General features: G+C 49.8%; 1 protein-coding gene across 1 annotated transcript in view; it reads left to right on the top strand.

Annotated features, from left to right (window-relative positions):
- ppp2r5d (protein phosphatase 2, regulatory subunit B', delta) overlaps nucleotides 1–16,521 on the top strand; it is a 32,669-nt gene that overhangs the window by 641 nt on the left and 15,507 nt on the right. The window contains exons 2-7 of the mRNA XM_085295956.1: nucleotides 2,682–2,774; nucleotides 7,946–8,120; nucleotides 8,549–8,748; nucleotides 8,840–8,950; nucleotides 13,934–14,026; nucleotides 14,115–14,245. Of these exons, the coding sequence (XP_085152082.1) occupies nucleotides 2,682–2,774; nucleotides 7,946–8,120; nucleotides 8,549–8,748; nucleotides 8,840–8,950; nucleotides 13,934–14,026; nucleotides 14,115–14,245 (803 nt within the window). The remainder of the gene's footprint in view (nucleotides 1–2,681; nucleotides 2,775–7,945; nucleotides 8,121–8,548; nucleotides 8,749–8,839; nucleotides 8,951–13,933; nucleotides 14,027–14,114; nucleotides 14,246–16,521) is intronic.

The following is a 16,521-nucleotide window of genomic DNA, read 5'->3' as shown; positions in this document are numbered from 1 at the left end:
GGATTAAAGCGATTTGTTTAATGATGCAGCGCTCAGGGCTGATCAGTCATTGATCGTAATGTTTTTTTGTTGCATATACTATTATATATTGTACATATATTTATTAGTTTCAGATTTAGCCATTTGTATATTTTTCCTGTTTATGTTATTGTATTTTGCACAACTCTGTTGCTTGTGAAGCTCGCACACAAGAATTTCACTCGCATGTGCTGTACCAATGTACCTGCACATGTGATGTGACAATAAAAGTGATTTGATTTGATTTGATGTTTATAAGCCAGCACTTGTGTTCGGTTCAGCGGATTGTTATCGATTATTTGTTTAGTCTGTAAACTTGAATGGAGCAGCAAGAAAACCAAAAACTGCTGATAAGTAACGGCCACAGTTATTGATTATTGATGATCTTCTCTCTGTGACTCACTGATTAATCGGCTGCTTCCGATGTCCGAATTTTTATTCTTTATTTAAACTGAAAATAATTTTTAAAAAAGGAGGTTCGAAGTCACATCTATGTAATGTAAACGACTCGCTCTATAAATCATACAAAAAACTTAAAACGTAAATTATCATTTAAATTAAAAAGAAAGAAAGATAAACAGAAAAGTGTACATATATACGTATAAAAATATAAATATATTTAGAGGGAAAAAAAACATCATAAAACAATTGGAAACATAGAAAATCAGAATTTGACATCCAAAACATAAATATACAGCTTTAAAATCAGAATCATGTAAATATATAAAACCAAATAAAAACTCTAAGATGCACAAAACCTAATGAAAAATAAAGACTTTCTAAAAAGTAAATATTAGAAGACTAAAAAATGGAAAATCATTTAAAAAGATGATGATGATGATGATAATAAATCAAACTTAGGCAGAGATCAGCTACTTTTAAGCTGAAAGGGTTTGGCTCGGTGCTGATTTCCTGTCTTCGGGTGACATGCCTGCAGACGTCCTCACGCTGTGGTGACGCGCACATGGCTGTTGTGACAAACACGGCTGAGATCGCGTGTTAAATATGTGCAATGAGAATGAAGGATCGCTCTGCAGGTGAGAGGGTTCACCTGTGGGAGCACACCTGCAGCAGGTAAGCACATGGTCCCTCCTGCTAGCCCTCAATGTCTACGTGTATTTAAAATTGAGAGGTGGGCAACGACGCTAGGGGTGGGGTGTACACCCTGATGGTAATTTGGATGCCGTGTAGCGTGCCCACCCCCAAGATCCTATATGTATGTGTAATGAGAGTGTGAGTAATGTGAATGTCTAAGTTGTGGGATAACATTGAGGCAGAGGCAGCCAGAAGGGGACAGAGGGGGGGGGGATGCCTCCCCTGCACCCTGGTGACACACCCCTACTCCAAGGCCCTGCATTTGTGGGTGATTGTGGTGGAGCGGGAAGAGGGAGGCAGCTGGAGATGGGGAGGGAAGGAAGGAAGCTCCCCCACTGACCCCAGTAGGCACCCCCATACTCCGCGACCCGCCAGGGAAAGGGGGCCCAGGCCCATCCGGACCGGGGCCCAGTTCAGCAGCACCACCCGGCCCCACAGAGCCCGGGGCAGTCCACCCAACCCGTCTCCTTTCTTCAGGAACTCACTCTGCAGGAGGGGGAGATACAGGAGAGGTGGAGGGAGAACTCAGCCTGGGCATCTGTTGTCTTGTGTAGTCTGGGAGATGAGTGGATGACAGGGTGGGTGCAGTTTTCTCTGTGGTGAGAAAAGGAGGAGACCCCAGACCCCAGTCGGAAGGCGCATGTGGGAGGGACTTCTGCTCGAGTCCCAACCAATCACAGCCACGTCCTCTTTATTGGACGCTCTGTGTGTGTCACGCTCAGCCGGGATGTTAAAAATAATAAATGCTTTCTTCCAGGCAGCAGTCACGTGACCCATCCTAAAGAAATGCTGGCCAATCAGAGTTTCCGACGTGTACGCTAAGACTCGATAAACGCCAACCAGCGCTTCTCCTCCGAGTGAACCAGAGCAGCAGCACAGGCTTCACGCTTTCGGAGTGCTTATTTTGACCTTTTGATCCTACTTCAGGTTCCAGGGCGAGTTACTCGGCTCACTGTGCCGTGTTTGATTTGTTTTTATGACTTTCAGTCTTTTTACGTATTACTGTACGAAGCGCATGTATCACAGGCAAGGTTTATCATCAGGGAGGTGGGAACTTTAGCGCACTGACAGTGAAATCACAACAGCTCCTCCATATTTTTACTTTAGTTTTCCAACTTCACAAAATCATTCCAGATAGACTTTCACAATAAGGTCTGTGTGAGCCGCTCAAAGCTCCCTCTGCTCTCTCAGCCAACTCCTCCTCCTAGCCCCCCCCCCGCTCCAGCAGGTCGCAGAGAATGGGGGTGAGAGAAGACTCCAAACCTCCCTCCGCCTGCTCATTGTAGTGTTGATGCATGTGTGTTCTAAGGTGCATTTAAAACCCAGGAGGGCATGGAGCTACCTGCCAGAGAGCGGGTTACATCATCACGCCATAACCCCCGCCGGGCTGACACTGATGCAGAATAGAAACAAAAATGTTGGGCTGTGACGCTTCCTCCTCTTCCTCGGTGCTCAGTAAACGTTTCATGTTTCAGCTCAGCTGATTTTCCTCGGCTCTGGTGTGAGTTTGTTCTCACAAAAATCAAAACAAGATCAGCTGATTTATGTTTTTCTCTGTGTGGGAACAGGAAACGACCAAATCTGCCAAAAGCAGCACGAAGAACAGCAGCAGCAACAGCGGCGGCGGCGGGAAGGATGTGACCCCGGAGAACTCGGATGAGGTGAGTGCCGATTTGGTCACATGGCAGCGAGGAGCTGATATGAAAGGTTCCACTTTAAAAAGTCGAGCTGAAGCTCTGCCTGTAGTGATTATATGCAGAGTAATAAAGGTGAAAGTAAATATACTCAAGTACTCCCCCTGCAGGCTGCAGGTATCCCTGCTAGAAATGGTAAATGGCCTGCATTTGTATAGCGCTTTTCTAGTCCCTAAGGACCCCAAAGCGCTTCACACTACATTCAGTCATTCACCCATTCACACACACATTCACACACTGGCGATGGCAAGCTACATTGTAGCCACAGCTGCCCTGGGGCGCACTGACAGAGGCGAGGCTGCCGGACACTGGCGCCACCGGGCGCTCTGACCACCACCAGTAGGCAAACATGGGGTTGGTATCTTGCCCAAGGATATTTGGCATGCAGCCAGGAGGCAGCCTGGGATCGAACCAGCGACCTTCTGATTAGTGGCTGACCTGCTCTGCCACCTGAGCTACAGCCACCCCAGAAACAGACAGAGGGTTAAAATACAGCAGCTTCATCAGGTTGTGTGAAGTCAAAGCCTGCCTTCAGTTTTCAGGCCCCTATTCTGTGGAAGCAGCTGCCAGTTTGGATTCAGGAGACAGACACTGCAGCTGTGTCCAAATTCAGGGGCCGCATCCTCCTGAGGACCTGGCCTTCTCGGTCTACGTGGGCCGCAGGGCCGTGCAGAGGTTTAAAGGGGCGGGTGCTCAAGCCCCTCTAGCCCCCCCTCTGCACGTGCCTGGTGGGCCGGGTCCTCCGAAGGCCGGAAGTGCGAGGCTGTGAAATGTGACTTCAGATTAACGTCCCGGCTGTCTCGGTGGAGTTTAATAAACTCGTCCGTCTGCTCCTTGCTGGCGTAAACTCTCGGCTGTCTCACACTTCTGTTTAATCAGTTTTCTGTTTGACGTTTTTTCAGCTGTGTGAAAACTATAACTTTAATCTCAGCCAAACCGATTTACTCAGGAACAAATCAAACATTGAAAAAAGCCAAACAACAACATTTTTAAGTTATCCGAGTGACTCATAAATCATGGTTAACCTGAGTAGTGAAGACCATGGAGGGTTTGAAAATGATGTGCACTGAATCATTAGTCATTATTAATCTCTGTCTCTCTTCCACATCATGTCTTTATCTTGTCTTCCTCCCCTCACCCTAACCGGTTTCTCAGATGGCCCCGCCCCTCCCTGAGCCTGGAGGTTTCTTCCTGTTAAAAGTTTTTTCTTTCCACTGGCACCAAAGCGCTCGCTTACAGAGGGTCACATAATCGTTGGGTTTTCTCTGTTATTAACACAACAGCATCAACTTCCGGCAATTTCCATGCCGTAAAGAACCAACTTTCCGTCTCCGTGTACATCCCTAACTGTGATGGGTGGAAACACTGTCTCAATAAGCCATTGGTTATGCAAAACCCAGGCTGTGGCTTTGGGCGTGGCTACTACAACATCTTCCTGCTATCAGGGTCTTCACTGTACCATCACAAAGAGGTTTTGTTGCCTCGTGAAGGAAACAGTTTTTAATGTGAGTCCTTGTTGACACAAAACGTCATCAGAGGCTGAGCAGTTTTGGGTTCTTTTTCTAACTTGAATGCTCTTTTCGTTGTTGTTTTTTGCTGTCTACTTGGTATATTTGTATCCTTTTCCTAATTTTTGTTTCCAACACTTCGACATGACCCCAAGGCCCGCTTCCACGGACTACTTCCCCGAGGAAATACTCCGTGGACACGGAAATCGAAAAACTCACAATAACAAGGTAACCAGGAGGGGATAAAAGAAGAGTGGGGTGAGAGCCAGACTAAAGAGGGAGACACACAAACAACGAGCGCTCCCGTCCATTATCCTCGCTAATGTGCGGTCTCGCCGCTCCAAGCTGGACGAGCTGCAAGCCTGCGTCAATCACCTGCATGGGTACAGAACTGCCTCCGTTCCGGCATTCACAGAATCGTGGTTAAACAACAGCGACGACAACAGCGCGCTGCACATTGATGGCTTTTCACCACCTCTTCGTCTGGACAGAGACCGCGAAGCAACATTGTGGCGGCGTGCATCTGTATGTAAACAACAGCTGGTGCTCTACAGTCACTGAGGGAGAAGCTGTGCACGACAGACATCGAGCTCTGGCTGTTTCCCTGCGCCCCTACCACCTCCCCAGAGAATTCCCACAGCTTTTCATCATCCTGGTTTACATCCACCCCTAAGCTGATGCAGCCAAAGCCACAGAGTACTTCACCAACACTCTGTACAAACTGGAGCAGTTATCAACGGACTCTCCCAAGTTCATCCTGGGTGATTTCAACCACTGCTCCCCTGACAAGTCGCTTAAAGGATACCAACAGTATGTTTCATGCAGCACATGTCAGGGGAAGACTCTGGATAAATGCTACGGCTCTGTACCAGATTCATTTAAAGCTCCACTCCTCCGCCCTCTCGGCTCAGCAGACCACCACACCATCCTGCTGGCCCCTGCTCACACCCCAGTCATCAAGAGGATTAGAAAGGTCACCAAAACATCAAGCAGCGGACAGAGGAAAGTATCCTCACCCTACAAGGATGTTTCGAAGCCACTGACTGGGGCAGCCTTCTGTCTCCCTCTGATGACATCGACAATCAAGTCAACACGGTGACATCATACATCTCCTTCTGTGTCCTCAAAAACAGTCTCCATCTACCCCAACAACAAACCCTGCATCACCAACGAGCTCAAGGAAATCCTTTCATAAAAAAAAGAGGATTTTCTTCACCGGCTCTGCTCTGGATTAAAAATGGTAAATGGCCTGTATTTATATAGCGCTTTTACTAGTCCCTAAGGACCCCAAAGCGCTTTACATATCCAGTCATTCACACACACATTCACACACTGGTGATGGCAGCTACATTGTAGCCACAGCCACCCTGGGGCGCACTGACAGAGGCGAGGCGGCCGGACACTGGCGCCACCGAGCCCTCTGACCACCACCAGTAGGCTACGGGTGAAGTGTCTTGCCCAAGGACACAACGACAACGACTGTCCGAGCCGGGGCTCAGACCGGCAACCTTCCGATTACAAGGCGAACTCCTAACTCTTGAGCCACGATCGCCCCGGAGGTCGACGGGGAGGTCAAGAGGCCATAAAAACTGTAACTGGAGTATAAAAACACAGTTGAAACCAAATTCACCACAGGGGACCTCCGCTCAGCCTGGCAGGGCCTCAAAACCATGGCCTCTGTGAACGCTGCGGTCACCACCCCCAGAACCATCCAGGTGGAGGGCAGCAACCCCTCCTCCCTCCCTGACGACCTCAACGCTTTCTACACCAGGTTTGAGACGGACAACATCACCCAGCTTGAGGAGTCCAGATCCTCAGTCAAACCTGGCAACTCTGCACTCACCTTCAGGACTGAGGACGTGGTGAGAGCCCTCAGGAGGACGAGGGAGAGGAGCTCAAGCGGCCCTGACAACATCAGCAGTCGAGTTGTGAGGCACTGTGCAGGGCAACTAGGAACTGTGTTCTGGACTCTATTTCAACCCTCAGTCGACAGTCACACCGTCCCCCAGCTGTGGAAACACTCCAGTCATCCTCATCCCCAAAAGAAACAACACAAAGTCTCTGAATGATCTTCATCCTGTGGCCCTCACCTCCCTGGTGATGAAGGCCATGGAGAAGATCATAAAACAGCACATCGTAAGAGCAACTGGTTAAATATGCTGACGACACAGTTCTCCTGTCACTGCTGTCAGGCCCTCACAGCACCACGGGCCTGCTCTGCAGGAGTTTGTAGAGTGGTGTGACAGCTCCAAACTTGAACTGAAGGTGAGCAAAACCAAAGAGATGGTGGTGACCTTCTCCAGTAGGCAGAGGGATCTGGCTGCTTCAGTCACCACCACCATCCACAGGAAACCAGTGGCGGTAGTTGAGGAGTACAAATACCTGGGAACCATCTTTGACAACCTCCTGAAATTCTCTGCCAACACAGAGGAGATTCTCAGGAGGTGCCACCAACGGCTACACCTCCTTATAACTCAACTGCTTTGGAGTCAGCACCCCCATCATGATGACTTTTTACTATGCCTTCCTGGAAAGCATCATGACCTCCATCACCTGCTGGTTCCACTCCCTCAGCCTTCATACAGGAACAGACTGCAGCACACTGCATCAGTGTGCTCTACAGTCATTGGCCTGTCATTGGAACTCTGGCAGGTTTTCAGCCAACAGGTCCTTAGACAGGCAGCCAAAATCATCAACGACCCCTCTCACATTCTTCACCCCGCATTTCAATGGCTCCCCTCTGGGCGACGCCTCCGCTGCATTTCCTGCAGGACTGAGAGGAGGAGGAGCGCCACCTTTGTCCCCACAGCCACTCTGCTTTTTAACTCCAGCAGATAAGAACATTTCCCACAACAGAAACTACACTCTTCTTATTCTACCGACACTTCATTCACTTTTAGTCACTTTAATTTTAAAACTGTGTAATTGTAAAACTGTATATACTGTATATTCTATGTATTTATTATTTCACTCTTATTGCCTGTTCTTATTGTCCTTATCTTCAACGTTATGCTGCACTGTTGTTGGTTAATTGCCCCTTGGGGATAAGTAAAGTCTTCTGATTCTGAGACATTCCTCGCCACCACACGCCACCCATCAGTACCATGATGTAGACACGTGGTATCAAACGGCCCTCAGAGGCTCATTCAGGGGAGCAGGTACAGCAGGTCATCTGATAATCAGAAGGTTGGTGGTTTGATCCCTGGCTGCACCAGTCTGTGCCACAGTGGCCTTGAGCAGGATGCTGAACTCGGAGCTGCATTGTGAGTGTTATATAGAAACCGCACACTCAGGGAGTGTTTAAGAACCAGTCTGTTCAGAGCAACACAACTCTTCTGATTCTGTCTCCATGAAGCCTCTGTGACTCTCACCTGTGTGCACCTTTTCATCACTCTGATTTAGTGAGCGGCTGCTGCAGGTTCTTACTCCACTGCAGCTAACCTGAAAATAACTGGTATTGATAGTTGATCAATACAGCACAGAGGTCCAGAACGGGAAGTGCCATAGATTCAAGTCAGATATTGAATGGCTGGTGTTTGTTCATTAACATCAGCGACACAAACGGATAATTAAATATCGGCTCGCTGTTTCCTCTGAAACCTGTTTTATAACCTGTGCGTGTGTTATCAGTCCCAGCAGCAGAGCGGCAGTAAGCGTCCCAGTAACAGCACGCCGCCTCCCACCCAACTCAACAAGATCAAATACTCCGGAGGTCCTCAGCTGGTGAAGAAAGAGCGCCGCCAGAGCTCGTCCCGCTTCAGCCTGACCAAAAATAGAGAGTTACAGAAGCTGCCCGCCCTCAAAGGTAACACAGTTCCAGCTTAAACATAATGCAAACCCAAGTTAAACTCATCTTGAACCAGAACTAAACCTGGTAGTGTCACTCAAACCTGCTGCAGGAGGGGTCTCAGCTGACTGCAGCAGTGGAATCTGCTGACTGCAGCAGTGGAATCTGCTGACAGCGGCAGTGGAACCATTTACAGTAGAATCAGCCGACAGTAGAATCAGCCGACAGTAGAATCAGCTGACAGTAGAATCAGCTGACTGCAGCAGTAGAATTCTCTGGCTGTAAATAGAACCAGGTGATTGGCTGTAAAGCATGTCAATGGTAGCGCATGTGCTTCATCAGTCGGTGGTTCTGGTTGGCTGGACCTTCATCACATTTGGTGAGATCACTGATGATGTCACCACCACTGTGTGTTGTGTGGTTGTTTTTGACTCCTCCCCTCTCAGACGCACCACCGATAGAGCGAGAGGATCTATTCGTGCAGAAGCTGCGTCAGTGCTGCGTGCTCTTCGACTTCATCAGCGACCCCCTCAGCGACCTCAAGTATAAGGAGGTGAAAAGGGCGGGGCTTAATGAGATGGTGGAGTACATCACGCACAACAGTGAAGTGGTGACTGAGTGCATCTACCCCGAGGCCGTCATCATGGTGAGAGAATGGTCTCCACCACAGAAGAACTACTTCTGGTTTGTTACTCTGTAATTAAAAAAAAATAATTTTCTTTTCTTTTTTTGTTCAGTTTTCAGTCAACGTGTTCCGGACTCTTCCTCCGTCCTCCAACCCGACTGGAGCAGAGTTTGACCCTGAGGAGGACGAGCCCACGTTGGAGGCGGCGTGGCCTCACCTGCAGGTACTTCCTGTCTGTTAAAAGATGCAGTGTTTGTGGCATTTGTGAGCTAATGCTAAAAACTAGAACCATCAGCAGACACTTAGAAACCTCAGAAAACGAGAGCCAGGCATCACATGGAACCACAGAAGAAGAGAAGGAGAGGGAACCATAGACACATGAGCTTGGTAAACATTACTTCCTCTCTGGACGCTGCTCTGATTTCTTAAGCTAATCCACGCAGGAAGCAGTGAGCAGACCATAAACACAGTCAGTGACACTGCACAGTGTTCCAGCTCAGACCCAGACACACACTCAACAACATAGCTGTGCAGAGAGGACCTCTACACTGGAGACACCAGACAGTTCATAAACACGGTCACTCTGAGGACGCCAATGTCCACATGTAGGACAGAGAAGACAGATGGTTTGAAAGAGGAGTGAAAGAAGCATCTATGTTCACTGTGAATGTCCATCTTTGAAAAGAGGGCGGGGCTTACGACACCAACTTTCTGCCATCTATAATCCAGTTTTGAGATCCTTCCCAGATAACTTAATGCCCACTCACATCCTGGGCCATCTGACCTCAGGAAATCACATGATAGGGTGGAGCCAGGTTTCACAGTGGGTTCACCTAGAGCAGGGTGATATGACCAAAAATATTTATCACAATATACATTTGAAAATTTGCGTAACGATATAACTGACGCTCCTCCTTGAATCGCTACCTTAACGTGGTGGAGGGGTTTGTGTGTCCCAGGGATTCAGGGGCTATGTTTTCTAGGGGCTTTTGCGCCCTGGTAGGGTCTCCCATGGCAAATTGGTCCTGGGTGAGGGACCAGACAAAGAGCGATTCAGAAGACCCTTATGAAAAGAATATCGAGGGAACAGTTTACCCTGCCCGGGATAGGGTTACCGGGGCCCTGCCCTGGAGCCAGGCCCGGGGAGGGTGCCCGAGGGCGAGCGTCTGGTGGCCGGGCCTTAGTCCATGGGGCCCGGCCGGGCACAGCCCGAAGAGGAGACATGGGCCAATCCTCCCGCAGGCCCACCACCCGCAGGAGGCGCCATAGGGGTCGGGTGTATTTTGTGTGACCCCCGGCTGCCAAGACTGGCAATAGGGACATGGAATGTCACCTCTCTGGTGGGGAAGGAGCCTGAGTTAGTGCGTGAGGTTGAGAGGTACCGGCTAGATATAGTCGGGCTCACCTCTACGCATGGCTTGGGCTCTGGAACCAGTCTCCTGGAGAGGGGCTGGACTCTGTCTCAGTCTGGAGTTGCCCCTGGTGAGAGGCGGCGGGCTGGAGTGGGTATTCTAATATCCCCTCGGCTTGCTGCCGGTACGTTGGGGTTTTTCCCGGTGGACGAGAGGGTTTGTTCCCTGCACCTTAGGGTCGGGGAACGGGTCCTGACTTTCATCTGTGCTTATGAGCCGAGTGGCAGTTCGGAGTACCCAGCCTTCTTAGAGTCCCTGGGGGGGTGCTGGAAGGTGCTCCACCTGGAGACTCTGTTGTCCTGCTGGGAGACTTCAATGCTCACATGGGTAACGACAGCGAGACCTGGAGGGGCGTGATTGAGAGGAACGGCCTCCCTGATCTGAACCCGAGCGGTGCTTTGTTATTGGACTTCTGTGCTAATCACAGTTTGGCCATAACGAACACCCTGTTCGAACATAAGAGTGTCCATAAGTGCACGTGGCACCAGGACGCTCTAGGCCGTAGGTCGATGATCGATTTTTGTAATCGTATCACCAGACCTACGACCATATGTTCTGGACACTCGGGTAAAGAGAGGGGCTGAGCTGTCAACTGATCACCACCTGGTGGTGAGTTGGATCAGGTGGTGGGGGAGGATGCTGGACAGACCTGGTGCACCTAAACGCGTAGTGAGGGTGTGCTGGGAACGTCTAGCAGAGGCCCCGGTCCGCGAGATCTTCAACGCACACCTCCGGCAGAGCTTCAACAGCATTCCGAGGGAGACTGGGGACATTGAGTCCGAATGGACCATGTTCAGCGTCTCCATTGCCGAAGCTGCTGCATTGAGCTGCGGCCGCAAGGTGGTTGGTGCCTGCTGTGGTGGTAATCCCCGAACCAAATGGTGGACACCAGAGGTGTAGGGAGCCACCAGGCTGAAGAAGGAGTCCTATCGGGCTTGGTTAGCCTGTGGGACTCCGGAGGCAGCCGACAGGTATCGACAGGCCAAGCGGAATGCGGCTCAGGCAGTGGCTGAAGCAAAAACTCGGGTGTGGCCTCTCGGTTCGGAGAGGCCATGGAAAAAGACTTTCGGACTGCCTCAAAGAGATTCTGGCAAACCGTCAGGCGTCTCAGGAGGGGAAAGCGGTGCTCTCTACCTGCACTGTGTATAGTGCTGGCGGAGCGCTGCCGACGTCAACTGAGAAAATTGTCAGGCGGTGGAAGGAATACTTCGAGGACCTCCTTAATCCCACTGACACGTCTTCCGAGGAGGAAGCAGAGTCTGGGGATGAGGGGAATGACCCGCCAATTTCCGGGGGCGAGGTCACTGAGGCAGTTAAACAACTCCTTGGTGGCAGAGCCCCTGGTGTTGATGAGGTCCGCCCCGAGTTCCTGAAGGCTCTGGACGTTGTAGGGCTTTCCTGGTTGACACGCCTCTGCAATGTTGCGTGGAGATCAGGGGCAGTACATGTGGACTGGCAGACCGGGGTGGTGGTCCCCATCTTTAAGAAGGGGGACCGGAGGGTGTGTTCCAACTACAGGAGGATCACACTCCTCAGCCTCCGTGGGAAAGTCTATGCCAGGGTGCTGGAAAGGAGAGTTCGTCCGCTAGTCGAACCTCGGATACAGGAGGAACAATGCGGTTTTCGTCCTGGTCGCGGAACACTGGACCAGCTCTTTATCCTCTCCAGGATACTTGAGGGTGCATGGGAGTTTGCCCAACCAGTCTACATGTGTTTTGTGGATTTGGAGAAGGCATTCGACCGTGTCCCTCTGGGTTTCCTGTGGGAGGTGTTGCAGGAGTATGGGGTGTCTGGCCCATTGCTACGGGCCATTCGATCCCTATACAACCGTTGCAAGAGCTTTGTTCGCATTGCCGGCAATAAGTCGGACTCGTTCCCGGTGGGTGATGGGCTCCGCCAGGGCTGCCCTTTGTCTCAGGTTCTGTTCATAATTTTTATGGACAGGATTTCTAGGCGCAGCCAAGTGGCGGAGGGCTTTCGCTTTGGTGGCCTCAGAATCTCATCTCTGATTTTTGCGGATGATGTGGTTCTGTTGGCTTCATCGGGTGAGGGCCTCCAGCTCGCACTGGAACGGTTCGCAGCCGAGTGTGAAGCAGCGGGAATGAGGATCAGCACCTCCAAATCTGAGGCCATGGTTCTCAGCCGGAAAAGGGTGGAGTGCCCACTCCGGGTTGGGGATGAGTTCCTGCCCCAAGTGGAGGAGTTCAAGTATCTCGGGGTCTTGTTCGCGAGTGATGGGAGAAGGGAGCCGGAGATCGACAGACGGATTGGGGCTGCAGCTGCAGTAATGCGGACGCTGCACCGGTCCGTCGTGGTGAAGAGGGAGCTGAGTGTAAAAGTGAAGCTCTCAATTTACCGGTCGATCTACTTCCCTACCCTCACCTATGGCCATCACTGTGGGTAGTGACCGAAAGAACGAGATCGCGGATACAAGCGGCAGAAATGAGCTTCCTCCGAAGGGTGGCTGGCCTCTCCCTTAGAGATAGGGTGAGAAGTTCGGCCATCCGGGAGGGGCTCAGAGTAGAGCAGCTGCTGCTCCACATCGAAAGGAGTCAGCTGAGGTGGTTCGGGCATCTGACAAGGATGCCCCCTGGGCGCCTCCTGGGTGAGGTGTTCCAGGCATGTCCCACCGGGAGGAGGCCCCGGGGCAGACCCAGGACACGCTGGAGAGATTATATCTCTCGGCTGGCCTGGGAACGCCTTGGTGTTCCCCCGGATAAGCTGGAGGAGGTGGCTGGGGAGAGGGAGGTCTGGGCCTCTTTGCTTAGGCTGCTGCCCCCGTGACCCGGTCTCAGATAAAGCGGATGAAGATGGATGGATGGATATAACTGACGATATAATTGACACTAGACAAAATACTTTACAATTCCACAACTTTATTAGTGCAAAAAACCCATCAGTGTATTTTCACTTAACCCTTTAAGACCTACCATAGAACCAAGTCCACCAGGATTGATTTTAAGTGCGCCATATTTTCCAAACAACACGGTAATAACGACGGCCCGCTAGCATGCTCTACCAAAAATAGTGCTTTGTTGTATATATGTGACGGATGAAAGCTAAACCAGTTCCACACCACTGAAGTTGCAGCATTTTTACAAACCAGTTCTGGTTCATCCGTTTCATTCAACGATCCGCTCTCGCTCTTCTCATTCTGCGTCACTGCCATGTGCGTATGTAAACAAAGGCACTGCGCATGTGCGTTTTACCCATATTCTATCGCCATATTTGATTTTCCTATCGTTGCCCAAAATTACACCGGTATTACCATGAACGGTATGATATAGCCCAGCCCAAGGTTCACCTGAAAATGTGGCTGATTGTGACCCACACCTGTTCACACCTTGGCTCGTGTGATTAGGCACAGGATTCATAGGGGGTCAGCGACCCTCTTGGGGGGGACACTCCCACAGGGCTTTAACCTGTGACCCTCCACCATTTGACCAAAGAACTGAAGAAGTTTCTCAGATGAAACTTAAAGAAGTCAAGATGCTTTCCCCCCCAAGCTCCTTGGACTACGATGACCTGGATGACTGAGAACCTTCACAGATGGATAAGGAGCTACAGCCTCCTGTGTCCCCATCCACCCAAAAGCCCCCCCCCCCAAAAAAGAGTGGTGAAATGATCAGTTTTTACATTAGCTGTGATCATGTTTATTCCTGCTGTAAGGCTGAACATCCTGGTCTTTGCCAAAGCTGCACCTGTCAGAACATGACCTGTTTTTGTCCAAAGACCAACACGTGTGTGTGTGTGTGTGTGTGTGTGTGTGTGTGTGTGTGTGTGTGTGTTCACAGCTTGTGTATGAGTTCTTCCTTCGCTTCCTGGAGTCTCCGGACTTCCAGCCGAACATCGCCAAAAAATACATCGACCAAAAGTTTGTACTGTTGGTAAGACGTCAGCTGTTAGTGTTGGTGTCAGAGTTCAGGTGTGGCAGGTGTGACCTGTGGACCTCTGACTCGTTGAATTGTGTTGAAGCTGCTGGAGCTGTTTGACAGCGAGGATCCCCGAGAGAGAGACTTCCTGAAGACCATCCTGCACCGGATCTACGGCAAGTTCCTTGGCCTCCGCGCCTACATCCGTCGCCAGATCAACAACATCTTCTACAGGTTAGAGTCCACACACTCGGACAGAGCCACGGGCTGTTTGTCAATACTGAAGTACGCAGGTCCGTACTTTGTAATTTCACACCGGAGTCCAGACTTCCTGTGAACACGGTGCAATTGTTCGACAATATTTGCAATACAGAATGACACGAGACATAAAACAATTCCACATGATGTAGTAGATTTCTTTAAGAAACAAAAAATATACTTTTTTAAAGCACTTTGGCAAAATTCACTTTTACGTGTTATCTGTTTCATAATGTCTAATAAGCTTCATACAGTTAAACACAATCACTACATGACAGAAACACAAGCTTCATCTCTCTTAATAAACATAGTACACATGTATGCCTGAATAAAAACAAACAGGTGGGATGTTAGAACACTTTTATTTTTATTTTAGTAAACACTCAAAACCTACAACAGAGAGCTGCTAGTGTTTGGAAGAGAACTGAACAAATGTTTAAACTATAATCTGATCATTGTTGGAGCAGCCTTCAAGATCTCCACGTATTAACATCTGTTTTTGTTCCCGGGCAAAATGTTCCCAGATATCCGAAGGTTACACAGCTACATTCTCGCTTAAAATATCTTAAAGGTTTACTTTGTGTCACAGAAACAGTCATGTTTCGAACCTTTTAGCCACTCTCCTCCGCCTTTGCCGCTTTTTTCTTTTGGACAAAATGCATTCTGGGATATTTGGCTGCACCAAGTCCACACTTTCATACATTACTGGGTTTTTCCTGTGAGCCAGAGCCAAAGGAGCATGGCTGTCACTGAGATTAAAACTTTATCCCAGGTTCATGTGTTTGTGATATACAGACACAGCTGGAGGACCGAGCTTTGGGCTGTTTGATTGAATGTGATCCTCGGAGAAGAGATTAGAGCAAAGTGAGCTGCAGCTGCTCTGTGTGCTGTGCAGTTGTCCTGTTTTTGGTTGACTTCGGTCCAGATGCTGTAACCACCTATGATCACAAAACATGTCTAAATCCCAGTTTGACAGTGACCAAGATGATCCAACAACTTACCAATCAACGCAGCCGTATGTACGTGGGAATCTACCCTGGTTACTCAGCGTTCCTCTCCCCAGAAGATGCCAGACGAGGAGCAGGGAGGTGTGCCCGTGCGGGTCAGAACTCACCTGAAACGTCTGATCATCGCTCTCGGGGTGATGGGTTTTCGACACGTGGAAACTGTTGGACTGTCTGTGGAATTAAGGCCAATTGCTTCACCAGCCGTCACGGAGCATCCCACACATGGCGGGGGATGTGCGATTGTGGAGGTGGCCTGCTGGAACGGGACGCGGCCTCAGCGTGCAAAGATCCGAATGGCTCTGTTGAATGCTAGATCGCTGGCTAACAAAACTTTCCTTCTCAGGGACTTTTTTGCCATCCCGGACTTGGATTTTCTGCGTTTAACTGCAACGCGGCTTCATGCTGGTGAGTCTGCTCATTTTTCCGAGCTTCTTCCACCCAGCTGTTCTGTTTGTAGGTCCCTGCAGACGTCTGTGCTGGAATAGCTTCCATATTTAAATCCAGTTCTCAGTGTTGTCAGGTCTCGGCAGATCTTTCGAGCTGCAGCAGGTTGGAGTTAAACTCTTCCTCCCCTGTGCTTTGTGCGGTTGTTTACTGACTACTAAAGAGGGTAGCTTATCAGTGACTTTGGTAACTGGTCTCATACTAAAATACAACTGTTTTTTAAGATTCGTGTTTGTTGTGAGAGTGGACTGCTGGTTAAAGACTTTGTGTTCCTACACAAGAAAACCCTGGATGTGACACGGCTATATCAGGCTGTTTCCTGTTTTCAGCCCCGGCTCTGCAATAAAGCTAGCATCCTCTGTGAGACGTGTGCACATAGTTAGTCCTTCAAGTGTTGCAGATTTTATCACTGCTTTTAAAAACTATGACTTTTGGACTTCCACGCAAGCTTGACTACCGAGGACCGTATTTCCGTGCACTGCTGTATTGGCTGTATTTTTTTGCCCCTTTTCTAACCAAATGGACTAAACCGTCCTGTCAGGGACCGGCCGGCGCTCTAAGACCTACAATCCCTGGAGAGCAAGCTCGATAACCTAAGAGCAATAGTCACCTTCCAACGTGACATGAGGGACTGCAGCATTCTGTGCTTCACGGAGACATGGCTGACCCTCACCGTGCCGGACCAGGCCGTAACTCCGTCAGATTCATTCTTTGTGCTCCGCGCGGACAGAACGGCAGAGTCGAACAAAACCAAAGGTGGAGGAGTGTGAAAGTGGTGTGATGCCAGGAGCATTTCTACTC

This window comes from Mchenga conophoros, linkage group LG13 (assembly GCF_057382185.1).
Source record: "Mchenga conophoros isolate Kocher_MC1m ecotype Shallow Benthic linkage group LG13, M_conophoros_male_GT1.1, whole genome shotgun sequence".
Lineage (NCBI taxonomy): Eukaryota > Metazoa > Chordata > Actinopteri > Cichliformes > Cichlidae > Mchenga > Mchenga conophoros.
The sequence above is the reverse complement of the archived record's forward strand: the minus strand, read 5'-3'. Positions and strand labels throughout refer to the sequence as shown.